The sequence below is a fragment of the Drosophila albomicans genome, chromosome X (assembly GCF_009650485.2).
Source record: "Drosophila albomicans strain 15112-1751.03 chromosome X, ASM965048v2, whole genome shotgun sequence".
NCBI lineage: Eukaryota > Metazoa > Arthropoda > Insecta > Diptera > Drosophilidae > Drosophila > Drosophila albomicans.
The window spans coordinates 1,394,028-1,410,769 of NC_047627.2; the positions used below are offsets into that span (position 1 = coordinate 1,394,028).

General features: G+C 36.7%; 1 protein-coding gene and 1 long non-coding RNA gene across 3 annotated transcripts in view; both read right to left on the reverse strand.

The window, feature by feature from the left end:
- Positions 1-1,703: 1,703 nt before the first annotated feature.
- On the reverse strand, positions 1,704-3,588 carry LOC127565726 (uncharacterized). 2 transcript variants are annotated; one of them, XR_007955075.1, is made up of 3 exons: positions 3,460-3,588; positions 2,676-2,846; positions 1,704-1,924 (listed from the first exon to the last, which is right to left on the reverse strand). It is a non-coding gene; the product is annotated as an uncharacterized LOC127565726 (long non-coding RNA). The 2 variants fall into 2 exon arrangements; XR_007955076.1 differs by lacking the exon at positions 1,704-1,924 and adding an exon at positions 2,577-2,599 and having other exon boundaries at positions 3,460-3,587.
- A 68-nt stretch (positions 3,589-3,656) lies between these two features.
- LOC117578017 (uncharacterized) overlaps positions 3,657-16,742 on the reverse strand; it is a 67,344-nt gene continuing 54,258 nt past the window's right edge. The window contains exons 5-10 of the mRNA XM_052005739.1: positions 5,845-6,355; positions 5,568-5,783; positions 5,254-5,442; positions 4,847-5,188; positions 4,595-4,777; positions 3,657-4,522 (exon numbers count right to left, since the gene is read on the reverse strand). Of these exons, the coding sequence (XP_051861699.1) occupies positions 3,807-4,522; positions 4,595-4,777; positions 4,847-5,188; positions 5,254-5,442; positions 5,568-5,783; positions 5,845-6,208 (2,010 nt within the window). The 5' untranslated portion in view covers positions 6,209-6,355 and the 3' untranslated portion in view covers positions 3,657-3,806. The remainder of the gene's footprint in view (positions 4,523-4,594; positions 4,778-4,846; positions 5,189-5,253; positions 5,443-5,567; positions 5,784-5,844; positions 6,356-16,742) is intronic.

Sequence of the window (16,742 nt, forward strand, 5' to 3'; positions counted from 1 at the left end):
ATCACCAGGTAGCAACGGGATTGATTCAATTTCTTTATTTATTTATGGAGGTTGCCGTGTTGCTATTGCTGTTGCTGTTGATGCCTTTAAGTTGGACGCAGCGCATTGAAAGGCAGGATTACTGAAGAGACAACAACAAGCTTAAAGTCAAGCCGAAAACCGTATTCAAAAGAATGAAAGAAGCCAAACAAACAAACAAGGAATAAACCAACAAACGATAGCAACAACAACAACAAGTCTGCCCCCTGACCATGCCCCTGCCCCTGCCCCCAAATGCGGTGGTCGTTGTGGTAAGGGTGGAGGCATTAATACACGCGCGTATATAAAGGAATCAAAAATCTAGATTTTGATTTCAGATACTCTTCGGACTGGCAGTTTTCTCTGGGGTCGGAGGAGCTGGAGGTCAAATATTCGAGTGGTGGGTGAAAATACAAATACAATTTTGTTTTTCTTCTTTTTTTTCGTAGCCAATTGGTTGCCCCCAGCTCCCAGCTGCCAGCGTGGATGGATCTCTATCTTTGGTGAGCTGTAAGCGAGTCGAGGGCCGTAAGTCAAGTGGCGCTTAGTTTATTGCACGCGTTTCGCTCGCGACTAAAACCGCTCGAATTTCCAGACGCGTTTTTGCCTGTTGTTGTTGTTGTTGGTTTTTTCGTTATTCTTGATTCTTGTGTGCTATGGATTCCACTTCAATGAATTGAAAAATTGCCTTGAACAAATTTGACGTCGCGCTGCTGCTTTGCATTTTCTTGTCGCTTGTTTTGTTTTCTGTTTTTTTTTTTTCGGTTTGCAGAGGGTTCCGTTGGAGACGTGATGAGGAGTGGAGAGAGGAGGGGGAAGAGGGAGTGCTCCAACAGCATTTTCCTAAACATGACATTTGACATTTGATAATGTCATTTGCCGCGTAATTGTTTTTTGATTTGATGCTCCGCTTTTGCCATTGCCGCATATCAATCTTGTCATTGTTGTTTTTTATCTGCCACTTTGGCATTTCCCTTGGCGGTGGCATCTCCCTCCCTCCACCTAAATTGATTTGACTTGCAATGCGATGCGATGCGTCAAGTAAACGTCTTTGCAATTTAATTGGTAAATTGGTGAATGCGAATATTCCACACAGTTGTCCTCAGTTTCTCGATTCTAGATGAGCTTCCCATCGAAAAACTATTCATTTATTTAGTTATTTATACTCTATACAACACTAAACTGTGAGGCACTAATCAACATTTGGAAAATAGAAGAGCTTTAAAATCAATTATGAAGCGTCTTCAATTTGTCGTTTCTGGCTGTACTTCTAATCCAAAGTTCTTATGGAATACTCCAAGCAACGTTGCTTCATTTCAAATGTTAATATTTATACACTACACAACACTTAATCCTGATGCACTACTCAACACTTAAGAAATTAAAATATAGATAAAAAAAGGGACTAGAAATCGATTATAAAGCGTACTCAATTTGTCATTTCTAGATGATATTCTAATTGAAAAACTATTAATTTATAGTTGCTTCAATTATTATACGATAATATTTATAGTCTACACAACACTTAATCATGACGTACTATCAACACTTCAGAAATATAAATATCGTTAAAAATGGGGTTCCATAATCGATTATAAGGAGCCACTTAAAATAGGAGCATTGATTAAACTGTAACACATTGTGAAACATGGAAATCAAATAAATTCTCATATTCAGCAACTTAAAATTTTAATTTTATTAACATACAAGGTTATGATGAGGTTTTTTTTCTGCATTTTTCATTTCATTCATACAATGCTTTTTTAAAGAGTTACATAAGAGTTAATGTTTGTATATGACTTAATTAATAGAATGATTTTTAATAGAAAATATAAAGAAATGCTGCAAATTTTGATTTCCTTAAAATGTATGGGGAATTTCCGTCTATCCCTTATCTAACGATAGTCTGAAAGAAAAAGAGTGTAAGGGGTTATTAAATGAAGTATAGAAATTTGCAGATTTATAGAATCACTTAATGACCTTAACTAACTTATTTTCAAAATGCTGCTTTTAAACTTAACTTTAATCTATTTTAATTATTTTTTATTCAATGCTAAACAAAATACAGTACAAAATAATAATATAGCATTTATAATACAACAATATTTTCAGACTAAGCTTATTTAATTATTTTTTGTAATCAATGAATATCTAAAATACCTCAATCACTAGAAGTATAAGTTAACATGAACTGAGAATTCAAAAATTAGAAAAGACACTTCAAGTAAATAGTAATAAATATCAATATAATATTCCATTGGAGATATACCATAAATAACAAAACAATTAAGAAACAATTGAGAAAGACCCGATATCCATTTTGAATAAATAAATAATAATAAAAAATTCTTTTCATATAAACTTATTTCTTAAATACCATGTACATTTTTTATCTGAACGGAACAAATGGTAAATTGTAATCGAATTCAAAAGATTATATAATTTCATTGCGAGTAACTTAATAAGATAAGACTATTTATAAATGAAAAACACAATTTAAATTACACTCACTTGAAGATCCAACAACTGAGAAGTCATCGAACAAATTAAACTGAATGAATATGATGAGATGGTGATGTGTCTGCATATTGGCAAAGTTTAGTTTATGAATTTAGTAGACTATAGATTGATTAGTGAACTATTGATTGAATACTTACCAACCAAATGCTTTAATAATGGCAGCGAAAAAACAATCAAAATCCCTTAAACTAGTCAAAATAACTTTGACGATGTAACCATTATACTATCAAAATATATAGAAGTGCTGCAAATGTTGTTTGTATTAAAATGTATGGGGAATTTTCATCGATCCCTTATCTAACGATAGTCTGAAAGAAAAAGAGTGTATATATTATTAAATGAATTATAGGAACTGCAGATTTATCGAATCACTTAATGTCCTTGACTGACTTATTTGCAAAATGCCGTCTCTAAATTTTTATTCATGCATACTTCAAATGCTCAACAAAATACAGTACAAAATAATATATAATTTATAATACAACAATATTTTCAGACTAAGCTAATTAAATTATTTTTTTTGTTGTAATCAATGTATGTAATCAAGTATGAATTAACATGAACTGAGAATTCAAAAATCAACTAAAAATCATAAAAATCAAAACAAGTAAGAAATATACCCGATACCCATTTTGAGAAAAAAGGAAAACAGTGCGGTATTATTCTAAACTATACCGAATATGCCACAAAAATGCTCAAATATACCGAAACCGTTATTTGGTATATCGATATACTACATTAAAAATATACCATACAGTACATAATAAATCATTTGTTCTTTTTGCATAAACTTTTTCTTAAATAACTTCTACAATTTAAAATTCGTAAATTGTAACTGAATTAACAAGACTATATAATTTCATAGCTTAATAAAATAAGACAATTTATAAATAATAAAACACAAATTGAAATTACACTCACTTGAAGATCCAACAACTGAGAAGTCATCGAACAAATTAAACTGAATGTTCTTTTCAGGCGAACAGGCGACAAATGATTCAGCGAATTGTCATTGGGAAAATAGTTGATCAAAGTAAGATGAGATATTGATGTGTCTGCATATTGGAAAAGTTTAGTTTGTGAATTTAGTGGACTATTGATTGAACACTTACCAAGTGCGTTCAAAATGACAAATACCAAAAATAAACAGAAAATATTGAAATCAAAAATATATGGATGTTGCAATGGCAGCGAGAAAACAAAAATCAAAATCCATTAAACTAGTCAAAGTTACTTTGACGATGTAACCATTATACTATCAAATTTCGTTAATCCCAATAAAAGCGACCGACTGGGTTTTTATCGAGAATCTTCTCGATAATGATATTATGCTCTGGGATGCTCGACGACAGCAAATCGAGCCTCCCATCGTCGACGACGACAGGCGGAGACAGCCAACCGCCTTGGCCTTCCTCTGGCTGCAACTTAGCGGGAGTGCGGGGAGTGCAGGGAGGTGCCTTACACTGCGGATAGCGGGGTGAGTGCTCGAATTGGGGATCGCCTTCAACTGGCTGGAACACAAAGGGAGTGCCGGGACGTGTCTCACACTGCGGATAGCCGGGTGACTGCTCGTCTTGGGGATCGCCTTCAACTGGCTGCAACTCAAAGGGAGTGCCGGGACGTGTCTCACACTGCGGATAGCCGGGTGACTGCTCGTCTTGGGGATCGCCTTCAATTGGCTGCAACTCAAAGGGAGTGCAGGGACGTGTCTCACACTGCAGATAGCCGGGTGACTGCTCGTCTTGGGGATCGCCTTCAACTGGCTGCAACTCAAAGGGAGTGCAGGGACGTGTCTCACACTGCGGATAGCCGGGTGACTGCTCGTCTTGGGGATCGCCTTCAACTGGCTGCAACTCAAAGGGAGTGCCGGGACGTGTCTCACACTGCGGATAGCCGGGTGACTGCACGACTTGGGGATCACGCTCGTCATCGATCTTAAGCGTAGGCACCGATCCGCTTTTCTTAAGGCCCAATGCATAGGCAACTGTTATAGATAGATGAAGATTAGGAATTAGGAAACTTTGACTAGTTTTGATTGTTTTTTTTTTTGACTTGCCCATAGGCAGCGCCTTCTCGCCTTGGCCTTTCTCTGGCTGCCACTTAGCGGGAGTGCGGGGAGTGCAGGGAGGTGCCTTGCACTGCGGATAGCGGGGTGACTGCTCGACTTGGGGTTCATGATCGTCATTGATCTTAAGCGTAGTCACCGATCCGCTTTTCTTAAGGCCCAATGCATAGGCAACTGTAAAAGATGAAGATTAGGAATTAGGCAACTTTAACTAGTTTTGATTGTTTTTTTTTTTTGACTTACCTATCGGCAGCGCCTTCTCGCCTTCGCCTTCAACTGGCTGCAACTCAAAGGGAGTGCAGGGACGTGTCTCACACTGCGGATAGCCGGGTGACTGCTCGTCTTGGGGATCGCCTTCAACTGGCTGCAACTCAAAGGGAGTGCAGGGACGTGTCTCACACTGCGGATAGCCGGGTGACTGCTCGTCTTGGGGATCGCCTTCAATTGGCTGCAACTCAAAGGGAGTGCCGGGACGTGTCTCACACTGCGGATAGCCGGGTGACTGCTCGTCTTGGGGATCAATATTGTCATCAATCTTGAGCGTAGTCATCGCTTCGCTTTTCTTAATGTCCAATGCATTGGCAACTGTAAAGGATGAAGATTAGGAATTTGGCAACTTTAACTAGTTTCGATTGCCCTATTTGACTTGCCCATCGGCAGCGGCTTCGCAAAGTGAAATTGGTTTGTGAACATTATTTGATTGGTCAAGCAAATGCCTGAGGGCAATGGATCCTCACGCACGGTATTTGAGCGAAACTTTTGAATGTTCTCCATGCCAAATTCACAGTCGAGATCAATTTCCGGCTCCGGCTCCTCCAAGTGTTCTTTCTTCACTTTCTCTGCAATTGGGAGGGAGTAAATTAAATATTTGTTTTCATTTTAAAATGATATTATATATTGTTGTATTTTTTTGAGTATATAATATTTGAAAGCTTTTTAGTTTCTTTCTCTCGCTGTCTCTTACTTTTCAAAGGCTGCGATGAACAGCCGTCCTGTTTGTTGATCCGCTTGACAGGTAACTCACTTCGATTGATTGTTGTTTTGGGCACAGCACCAGTTGACTTGATCGTAGTTGCCTCCTCTTTGGTAATCGACTCATTGCTCTTACGCTTCCTTGGAGGCTCCGGCAAATGATATTTATACATGCTTTCGTGGAGTAAGTCATCCAGCGTATGTGGAGCTAGCAGATTGAAAACAAAAACGTGATTGATTACCGAGAGATATTCTAGAAATGTACTTACGAGAAACTTCGGGACTCTCCGAGTCGGGTTTGGGGGGATCGGGGACGCCAAAGTCGAGGCCCGCTGCCTTTGCTGCTGGTACACAGCACATGTACCCGTCCTTCTTTAACATCTCTTGAAACTCTGGACTACAATCGCAATGATCAGGCACCAGTTTAGGTAGCAGTTTTTGAAATTTTTTACAAATTTTCTCTAACTCCATATCGTGGAGTTCGCTTTCCGAAGGTGGCTTCGGTTTAGCATCTGGATTCAACTTGGCGGCTGCCTCCTTCTGCTCCTTTTCACGTAATTCTTTTTCCCGAGCGTCCCATCGCGCTTGCATTTTCTCGATCTCCGCAAAGAGTTTAGCCTCAAAGGCATACATGATGTATAGTCCCAATGTAGTTTGCAGTATATAACCAAATTCAGTTCAGTTGAGTTCAGTTGTAGCTGCAGTTAAAGGTGTGCGTTTCGATTTGATTTCTATCTCCAGCTTTATATCCGTCTTCATGTGCCAGCTCGTCAGCTACCCCTACAAGACAAGAAATGGGGAACGCCCAATTAATTAAAGGTCACCTATTGGTTATTGGTTATTGGTTATTCGATTTCGGCTATTGGCCATCGATAGACGCCACGAGCAGGCGCAGTAGCCAAGGCAGAAAGCTTTTTCAATCAGCTCGGGCTGAGAGGGAGCTACTACAGCCAGACAGGGGCAGCAAATACCAAAAAAAAAAACCCTGAAAGAGAAGCAAATAGAGAGCGAAACGCAGATGGAGAGTAAGAGGTGCAGACAGAAAGGAAATAAGAAGTGCAAAGCGTACCATGAAATTGGCAGTCGTTGTTGGCTGCGGAAAATTGGGAAACTGCAAAAATAGGGAGAAGCGTGAAAGGGGATAATTGGGAGACTCGAGGAACATTCAGCATACAGCAAACAGCATTCAGTGTTCAGTGTTCAGTGTTCAGTCTGGTGGTCAGTCACTTCCGGGAGCTGCCCCAAAAATGAACAATGCCAACCGTAAATTGCTCTCAATTTTTATATAGTTTTCACTCTTCCACACTCTTTCCCCCAAGGGGCGGCAAAAAGTGGTGTCAATTTTGCATGGGAAAACACCGATGGGGTTGCCTAACTAATAGTTACTCTTTGTGCTCCACTTCCAAATGTTTTGATCTGTTTGGTCGAACCTTTGCATAACTTTGTTTTATTTTAAGTATTTTTGTTAATTTAAATTAGAACTTTATTTTAAGAATAATAAATAGTTTATTAATGCGTTGTTTATAAAGTTCTTGTGATATGCATACAGAATTTTTTTTACAAATATTGATGGCAACCGGGACTTTTGATTAACTAATGAGAAAAATATCGAAAATGAGCAAGAATAGATAGATTAACAAAATGGCAATAACAATTGAAATTGTAATTAAACTAAGAACTCTTAAAATATTCACATGTTTATAAAGAAATCGATGAATTAAGGAGAAGATCTTTTAAAAAAAAACAATTTCAAACACCGAAACACATTTTTGCTAGTATTAATAAATCGATGGAAAAACAAACGTTGATTTATCCATGTATTGGATTGACGCAAAAGTATATTACTTTAGGTTGGGTCTTTAAAGCGACTTAACTTAACTATCTAAGCCTCAAAATTATTCTTTTAAAGGATAGCTAATTTGTAAGAAAGTTAAGAAAGCTACATTCAAAAAATTGTGCCATATTATTCTTACAATATACTAAATTAATATAGTGAAAAAATACTAAGCTATAGCGATGGCTCTTTTGGGTAAAACAATATACTATACCATTTAAAATATACCATAGAGTACAAAACTAGCTATTCATTAAAGGACTAATATGTAAAAATAGTAAAAAAGCTGCAGTCGAATGTGATCAAAAAACATCAGTAATATTCTTGCAATATACCGATGACTTTTTGTTGGTATATCAATATACCATTACATTCAAAATATACCAAAGAATACAAAAATAATAAAAAAAAATTTATTTCTATCTTCTGAAAGTTTTCTCTGATGGAAACCAAATAAATAGACTTAAATTGCAGTTTTGTCTAGCTCTTTACATTTTTTTTTTGCTGAAATTAGTTTAAATTACTGTCGATTTCAATTGTGATTTTAGCTTTCACAATGATTGGAGTTTCCTCTGCAAACGTTTTTGCTCTTCTTCATAATGAAAGTCATTCCTTATATATTAGTTCGAAAAACCTTGATAAATTATCGAGCTGGGCTATTCTTCAGAGTTGCCGCAAATATTTAATATGGTTAGCTCTAGGGAGCAGCATTTCATTTGTAGCTTCAACTGAATTCGGTTCGGTTTAAGAGTTGAGCTAGCGTTTTTTTCCCCTCCTCCTCTGCGTGCTCACTCACCCTTGTTGCAGACCCGACTAATAACTAACTCCCTACCCAAGCGCTTTCTTTCTCCATCTCTCTCTCACGCTTATTCGCTGTCTCTATCTATGGAGCTGTTGCCCCTCTGGCTCTATCAAATTCTACAAAGTTAGTTTACGGCCAAAGTTCAGCTTGAAAAAATAGTACATAAAACTCATAAAAAATTGGCCAAAAAGCTAGTCACAAAAAAGTCACAACGTGTGAGAATCGTGAAAATGTTCTACAAAAAAAAAAAAAAACCAGACGAAAAAAATTGGTTTGTAACGCAATTTTTTTTACATATATATTTTTTACCATTCTGTTCTTTTTTTTTGTGCCGTGTGCTTCGCTTTTCATTTGGCGTTGGCAGCCATTAGAGCAAAAATCAGCAGCATCAGCGGCTAAAGTGCAGGGACACGTTAAAGGGGAGGGGGAGAGAAGGAGGACGTTGACCAGGGGCAGCTGCAGCCGCTGAGAGGTTATGTGTAGTAGTTCCTACTGTTGTTGTTGTTGTTGTTGTTGCAGTTTCAGTTGTTGCCACACATGTGGAAATTGTGCGCGTTTTGCAGTTTTTTAATTGACCAACAAATTTATTTGATTCGTTAGCGACACGGCATTTTTCGCCGTTTCGCCGCGACTTTTATTTATTTTATTTTATACTATATGCATATAGTATACCGATTTTTTTGTTAGTTCTTCAAAAACCCATCTAACACAAGAGTGCAATAAAATTATATAGAAAATAGAATTTATACAAGTTTAAAGCTAGTCAAAGTCAATTAAGTTGGCAATTCAAATTAAAAGCGTTCCCACATTAATTTATATTATTTTATACCATATTTAGTATACCGAATATACTACTATACTAAATATACGGTATAAACTATACAAGTTTTTTGTTAGTTGTTCAAAAACCTTTCTAACACATTAAAAATAAAAGAAAATTATATTATTATTATATTATTTTATACTATATTCAGTATACAAAATAATACTATACTAAATATAGTCTATAGTATTTTTTGTCAGTTATTCAAAAATCCAAATAACGTCTTACAAAAAAGAATAAAAGAAAAATATGTAAAATAGTATTTATAGAAGCTCAGAGTTAGTCCATAAAAATAAAGTTGGCAATTAAAATTTAAAGCGTTCCAACAGTTATTTATATTATATTATACTACATATAGTATATGGTATACAGATTATACTACTACTATACAGAATGTACAACTGAACTAAATGTAGTATATAGAATACTGAATACACTACTATACCAAATATACCATATATATATATATATATATATATATATATATTATTCCGATTTTTTGTAAGCTGTTTGCAAGTTCAACTGAGAACTAAAAAAAGGAAAAATATAGGAAATAGTTTTTACATAAATTTAAAACTAGTTGATATCGATTAAGTTCACAGTCGAAATTCAAAGCGATTCGAGACATATTTAAATTATTTTATACTATATATAGTATATGGTATACAGAATAGACTACTGTACTAAATATACTACATGTATTATGCCGATCTTTAGTTAGTTGTTCAAAAAACAAAGAATAATATAGAAAATAGTATTTATACAAGCTTTAAGTTAGACCAAGTCCAAGTCAATTCCCCCTTTTTTGGACTCTGTCTGACAATAAGTTGGCAATTGAAATTCAAAGCGAGCAACGCTCGGAGGGGTGCGTGGCGTAGTTGTTGTTTCGTGTCTTGTTGTTTCTAAGGATTACATATTGGTAAACAACAGCAGCAGCAGCAGCAGCAGCAACAACAACAACAACTACAACTCATTGTGCTACAAATTTGTTTGCCCAATTCCAGAAGGGAGCTCTTGCCCAGGCTCAATTTGAGAACTCTCTCAGGAGGGGGGCTGTTTGATTTGGATTGTTGACTTTATTGGTCAAGCGGCCCTTTGGTGTTTGTTGCTTCTGTTGTAATCACACTGTTGTTCTTTGAGCTTCGTCTTGCTTACCAGCTCCTTTTCCCCCTCTCCCCCTTTGTGAGTGTGTGTGTGTTGTTTTAACGATATTTAATCTATGATTAGAATCGTTTCTGTTCTCTTTTTTTTTTTTTTGGTTTGTTGTTGTGGTTTGAGACCAGTAAAATCAATTAAACGCTACACTTGACTTAATTTATTGTCGCGCTCGCTGAACACAAAAGACAAGTAGCCGCCAGTCAACTGCTAGCATACCCTGTAATTTTAACATCATTGCAAAAAAGGTATGATTAAGCAAAAGTCTTTTAGTTCCTTAACCAAACAAGTAAAAAAGCTACAGTCGAGTGTGCTCCCTAAAAGTGCAGTATTATTTCGCGAATATACCAAATTAACATACTGCAATTTACATACTGAATTATACTAAAGGCTATGCTAATGGTATATTGTTATCGTATTATTCACAATTTTACTATAGAAAGCAAATTATACTAGATGCGGTATTATTCCTAAAATTTAGACCAAATTACATTTGCCGCAAAAATACTGATATATACAAAAGACTATGTTTGTGGTATATTGATACCATTCAAAATATACCATAGAGCAAAATATACCAGGTGTTGTACTAACAACAAATTAAAATACCACAAAAATATTGAAATATTTGTATTCTTTAATCTTTTATTCTTATTATTTTGGAATTTCGATTGAGTGCCACTAAAAATATACTATTTATATATAAAATATACCAGAATGGTTTGGCCTTCAATGTGAGCTGATAATAGCTTCAAATATGTGGAACCTCTTCTTTTAAAACATTTTAATAACTCGATGATTTAATAAAAAACAAAAAATGTTTACAATGTGTGCTATTCGTGTACAAAATTATGAAATATTTGTACCAGCCCTTTACTGGGTATGTTGTAGTCGAGCACTGATTTAGTGCAAACATTCTTAGCAAAGAATTTGAGTGTGTTTGTTATCTGCATCTGTATTTCGGGTATTTGAGCAACCGAATACAAAATCCGATGCAAAATGATATCATATGAACTGAAATGGTCGTAAAATCAAATTGGCCTCTCGCCGCTCCAAGTCGAATGCCAATAAAAATCCGCCAAAAACAACAAAATCTAAATCTGAGCAGCAGCGAGAACAACAAACAGAAACAGAAACAGAATCACTTTGTCGGTGGCTCCGCTCGCTTGTTTCGTATTTATCTTTATAGCTCGATCTCTCGTTTTAGTCGTCGTTCCCTGAGCGATACCGATGACGATGACGATGACAACGACGATGCCGATGCCGATGACAGCGCAAACGGCAACGACAAATTGTTAATGGCAAATATATAATTTGAGTGCTTTAAGGGCGTAGACGACAAAAAAACATATTAGAAAAAGTTAAATTGAATAATAAAGCACTTAAGTTCTAGCAATTCCAATTTGGTCTCTGATTTTCTCAGATTATCGCTCCAACCAATTATCCGCAATTCGCTATAAACTATGCGAACTATGCACACAAACACACAACACACAAAAAAAACAAACAGGTTCAATTTGATTCGTCGAAATTTATGACAAAACAAAATGCCAACAATTTTGATGAAGGCAATTTGGCAAGCGGCAAAGCGACTTTGACCTGCGCGCTTTTGAAAAAAAAAAATAAAAAAAAAAATCAAATCAGCGCGTTTTGAAATCGATCTATGTCTCGTACTAGGCGAAACACATTTGTATGTGATGATTATTTCGCCATCAATTTTCGGAGAGGCAAATGCAAATTGAACGGATAAAAAGTGAGTGATTAAAAATTCCGTTTAATGATGCAATTGGAATTTGATGAGACTGGAGACTGGATGCAAATCTGACAATCTGACGGAGGCTGAATCTGATGCTGTCGCTGATGCTGATGATGTTGGTGATGGCACGCAATCAATGCGTTGCCACTTTTGAATATCCCAGAGTGCTGCGAAGGGCAGCCAAAAGAGCAGGCGAACGAACAGCAACAGCAGGTAAGGTAAATTGCAACCAATAATAATGAATAATTGAAAATCCAATCAAACACCAAATGAAAACGGAGGCGCACACAACGTGGCCATTGCCATTGCCATATCCATATCCCATAACACACACACACACACAGTGGGGGAAAAGACACACACACACAGACAAACATACCCCGTTAGGCAGATTTCACAAGGCCGTGTGGACAGGCAGGCTGGTGTTGATTTTGCCGGCTTTATCGAAGGACATTAGCAAACGGTCGTTGGATTCGGTGAGAATGCAATCAAAAGTGTGGGCCAACAACCAACAGACAACACAGCAGCAGCAGCAGCAACAACAACGAGAGCAAAGCGACCTGCATAGATGACACCCCAGGGACATGACCAAAGTCAATGAATGGTAATAGGTGTCGACATGGCGACAGGGCGTCAGGGCGTGGCAGTCTCATCTCACGTGTGTTGCCATTGTTGTTGTTGTTGCGGCTTTATTGGTGTTGTTCTTGCTGATTGCCACTTTCGGCCACGGATCGAATGTGCCACAGTCAACAGTCCACTTCCACTTCCATCTCCACTCTGGCCTTTGCTCTTTGCTTGGGGGCGTACGTTGGACACGGACTCAGGCTCAGACTCAGAATCAGAATCAGGTTGAGGTTCACAGCGAACATGCATTAATTGCCAGTTAAATTGACTTTGACTATGGCCAAGAGAGATGCTGCTTCTGTGCATTGATTCTATTTGATAGATGAAACAAAACACACACACACACACACACGCACACCTCTCACAGCTCACAGCTGACAAATCCTTACACATGTTATGAGCTTGTAAGTCGCAGCTCAGAAACCAATTACAGCTCACTCAATTTCACACATTTTTGCAGACAATTATGCCCAGGAAATGCACGAAACGGAGAGTAAATAAAATAAAAAAGACTTTGAAACGCAAACTAGAAATATTTATTTAACATTAAGAAAGAATTCGAATGAAATGCATTGATTTCAAGTAATAGTTACGATAATAAGATAAATAAAATTAAGACAGTGCGGTATTATTTTGACAATATACGGAACCAATAAACAAACAAAAAAAAAAGAAATACAGAAGAAAGTCACCCGCTGCCAAATTTTCAATAAAAACAAAACAGTGCGGTATTATAAAAAAATATACCAAATAAATATACCGAAAACACTTAAATGTACCAAAAAGAACTGTCAATTTTTAATGAAAGCAAAATGATGTTTCTGAAAATGTACCAAATAAATATACCGAAAATACTGAAGAAAGCTACCTGCTGTCCATTTTAATAAAATCAAAACAGTGCGGTATTATTCTGAAAATACACCAGACTATATAAACCAAACAAATACTGAAATGTAGAATTACCATTCTTCAATAAAAACAAAAGAGTGCGGTATTATTCTAATAACATTCTCTACCAATTTTATAATACTAACATATACTGAATATACTGAGTATATGTTAGTATATTTGTTGTATCATTAATATACATAATGGATTTATATAGGAAGCTCTATTGAAATTAAAGTATTTTTAAGAAAATTCATTAGAAAACATTATTTTTAGCAATTGATAGAACCAAATGATGTTGCCAACAACAAATGCTTAAACAATTTGTGTGTATTTCGCACAAAGCCACAAACCAATTTGTTGTTTGTTTAACAACTTTCGAGCCATCAATTTTGTTGATTTTGTAAATTGGCGAAATTGCGGCGAAATTGAATCGTCAATTGTTGTGGCGCGTGTTGATTCTCGTCCTTTGTTGTTTGTGTGTGTGTGTGTGTGGAAAATATGTTTCATATTTTTATGCGCAAAAACAAACACAAATATTGTGTATTGAAAGTGCCGTCGGGCGATCGACGACGACGCATCTTTTCCCCTCGCTCGTGGTAAAATGTTAGCCCTGGTATTGCAGTGCGGCAACCCTCGCAACGAGAGCCGCAAAACGCATTGCAAATTGTCGCCTGCGGGCGTGGCAAGACAAAAGTTTGTGTTTATGCCGCTGATGTGTGTGTGTGTGTGTATTAATTTTTGATATAATTACACGCAAATATGCCGCTAACGTTGAAATTGAAATTGAGTTGAGCCAGAATCAGAAACAGAGACAGAGAAACAGAGCTGCGATTCTCAGTCTCCTTTTGGGCCCGTGTGTGTCTGCCGAATGTTGTTCAATTAACGTTGCGCCGTGCGGTGGCGTGTTTTTGTTTTTGTTATCTGTTTGGTGAGTTTGCAGAACCCACAACATGAACATGAACATGAACACGAACACGTACACCGAATGCCAACGAAATGACACCGCGAGCGCTTTGCCTTGGCCCAATATTGAGTTGAGTTTTCGCTGAGTTGCATCGCGTCGCGTTGCGGCTCGAACGTGCGGCACCAACATGTTGCACAAATATAAACATAAATCAATTAACAATTTTTGCCAGCGAGCTCTCTCTCTCTCTCTCTCTCTTCAGTCGCTTGCGCTTGCCTAAGGGCCATAAATTCAAAATCGACAATTTGCGACAGCTGCTGCCGCTTGGCTGTCTGTCAAAATTGCGCGTTGCCTACTTTTAGGCGCTGCCTGAAAGTGCCAGCAAAACGCTGCATGTGTGTCTGTGTGTGTGGGTGTTTGTGTTTGTATGCAAGAGGAAGTGGAAGTGTGTGGGTGTGTTTCTCTAAAGCAGTTACATTGAAGCTGCGGCAAATTCGAATAGATTCGTAGTTGTAGCTAAAAGCGACAGGAATTCAATGCATGAATCAAAGGATTCATATTTAGTTCGAGAACATAAACGAACGAATGATAAAATACCTAGATAATCTTTTTTTAAAGAGACACCCTTTGAACTTATTATTCCACTACTTTAATTATTATTTCTTTGCGCTTTACCGCGCGACTAACCATTGCCAGAAGTGAAAGAAACAATATAAAAAGTGTGACCATGCAACATCATCTAATATTTCTTAATAAGGTTGTTATGATAATTGTGATGCATGTAATATGGAAACATCTAAAACATATCAGATAAGAGACAGACAGCAAAATGCATTTAGTATACAATATTAAATTTTCGAAGATAATGTTTGAGAGTTGCTTAGAGTGTAAGATAATGAGGTAACATACGCAATTCATATTAATGTCATAGTTAATCGATAACAACATGAATATTCTAATGTATAAATCAAATTTGTTTAATACTAATGGTCACGTTGGTACATCAATAAATATAGTTTAATACTCATAGAGGATAAGCTGGTAGCATGTTTTATAAGCGATTGACTATATATAGAATATAAGTAAATAAATAAATATTTTTAATTTATACTAGCCAATATACTGATACATTCAAAACATACTAACATTTTAGTATATTTTTCACACATCAGTATATTTCAAATATGTATATTAGTGTTTAACTAACATACTATATTAGTAGTATCGGTAGTAGTAGTAGTCGTATATTTTGTACACATTCGAATATTATTTAGTATATTTTAAATATTAAAATTTATACTGTTTTACTTTTAGTATATTTTGTATACATTAGTGATGTTTTAAATACATTTATATTTAAAATATACTAACTAATATACCAAATATACTAAAATATATACTAAACATAACTATATAAATTGTTGATAATACAATATTCATTCAAGTTGTTAGCTAAGGCAGCTGCTACTTACATATAACTGAACTCTATCTCTCTCGTTTTATCTCTATCTATCTCTCTCACGCGTGATAGGCAAAAACAGTTTGGTTTGCTTGTCAATTATTCAGTTGAATGCCATTGTGTCCCGTTCACATATTTTATGTGTGGTCTGATTCACATAACGTCAATGTACGTCGTGTCCCAGCCATTATGGCCAAAAAACAGACGCAACAATAAAAGGGGGCAGAGAAGGAGCAGGATGAGCATCACAAGAGGGAGAGAGAGAGAGATATATGGAGGGAGGTAGACAGTTGGGCGATAGAACACACATGGCCACAATGGGGCATAGCGTAACAAACTCTAACCGAACCGAACCGAACCGAACCGAACTAAACTGAACTGAAAATAGAACAGAACCGAACTCTCGAACCAAACTGTAAGCTGAACAGAACAGAAACCGAAAAACTTGTTTCATAAATTTTCTATTCAAAATGTAATTAAACCCTTTCGCTGCCGCCGCTGTTGCTGCTCATCTAATTACAACAAAAAGGCATCCTCGAGCACCCCAGGAGGACACACACACACAAACACACACAGTGACAATTTGAGTACCAGCTCGAAGCAAATGGCCACATTCGAGGGGGACAGAGGCAGAGGGCAGAGTGTGGGGCAATATACTCGATAATTGCAAACGAAATGACGCAACAACAACAACAACAACAAGAGCAGGATAATGCTGAAAATAAAGGGTAAAATGGGTAGAGCGAGGGGAGAAGGGGAAGTGGAAGGGGGAAGAGCAGTATTTCCATAAATATCTTCAAAGTCATTAAATTTCACACATGTTGGAGGCAAAACGCCGAATGCTTTTAATTTTAAAATTATTGTCATTAATTGATTTTTGATTCAGAAGAAGTCGACTCATAAATCTGCATACATGTGT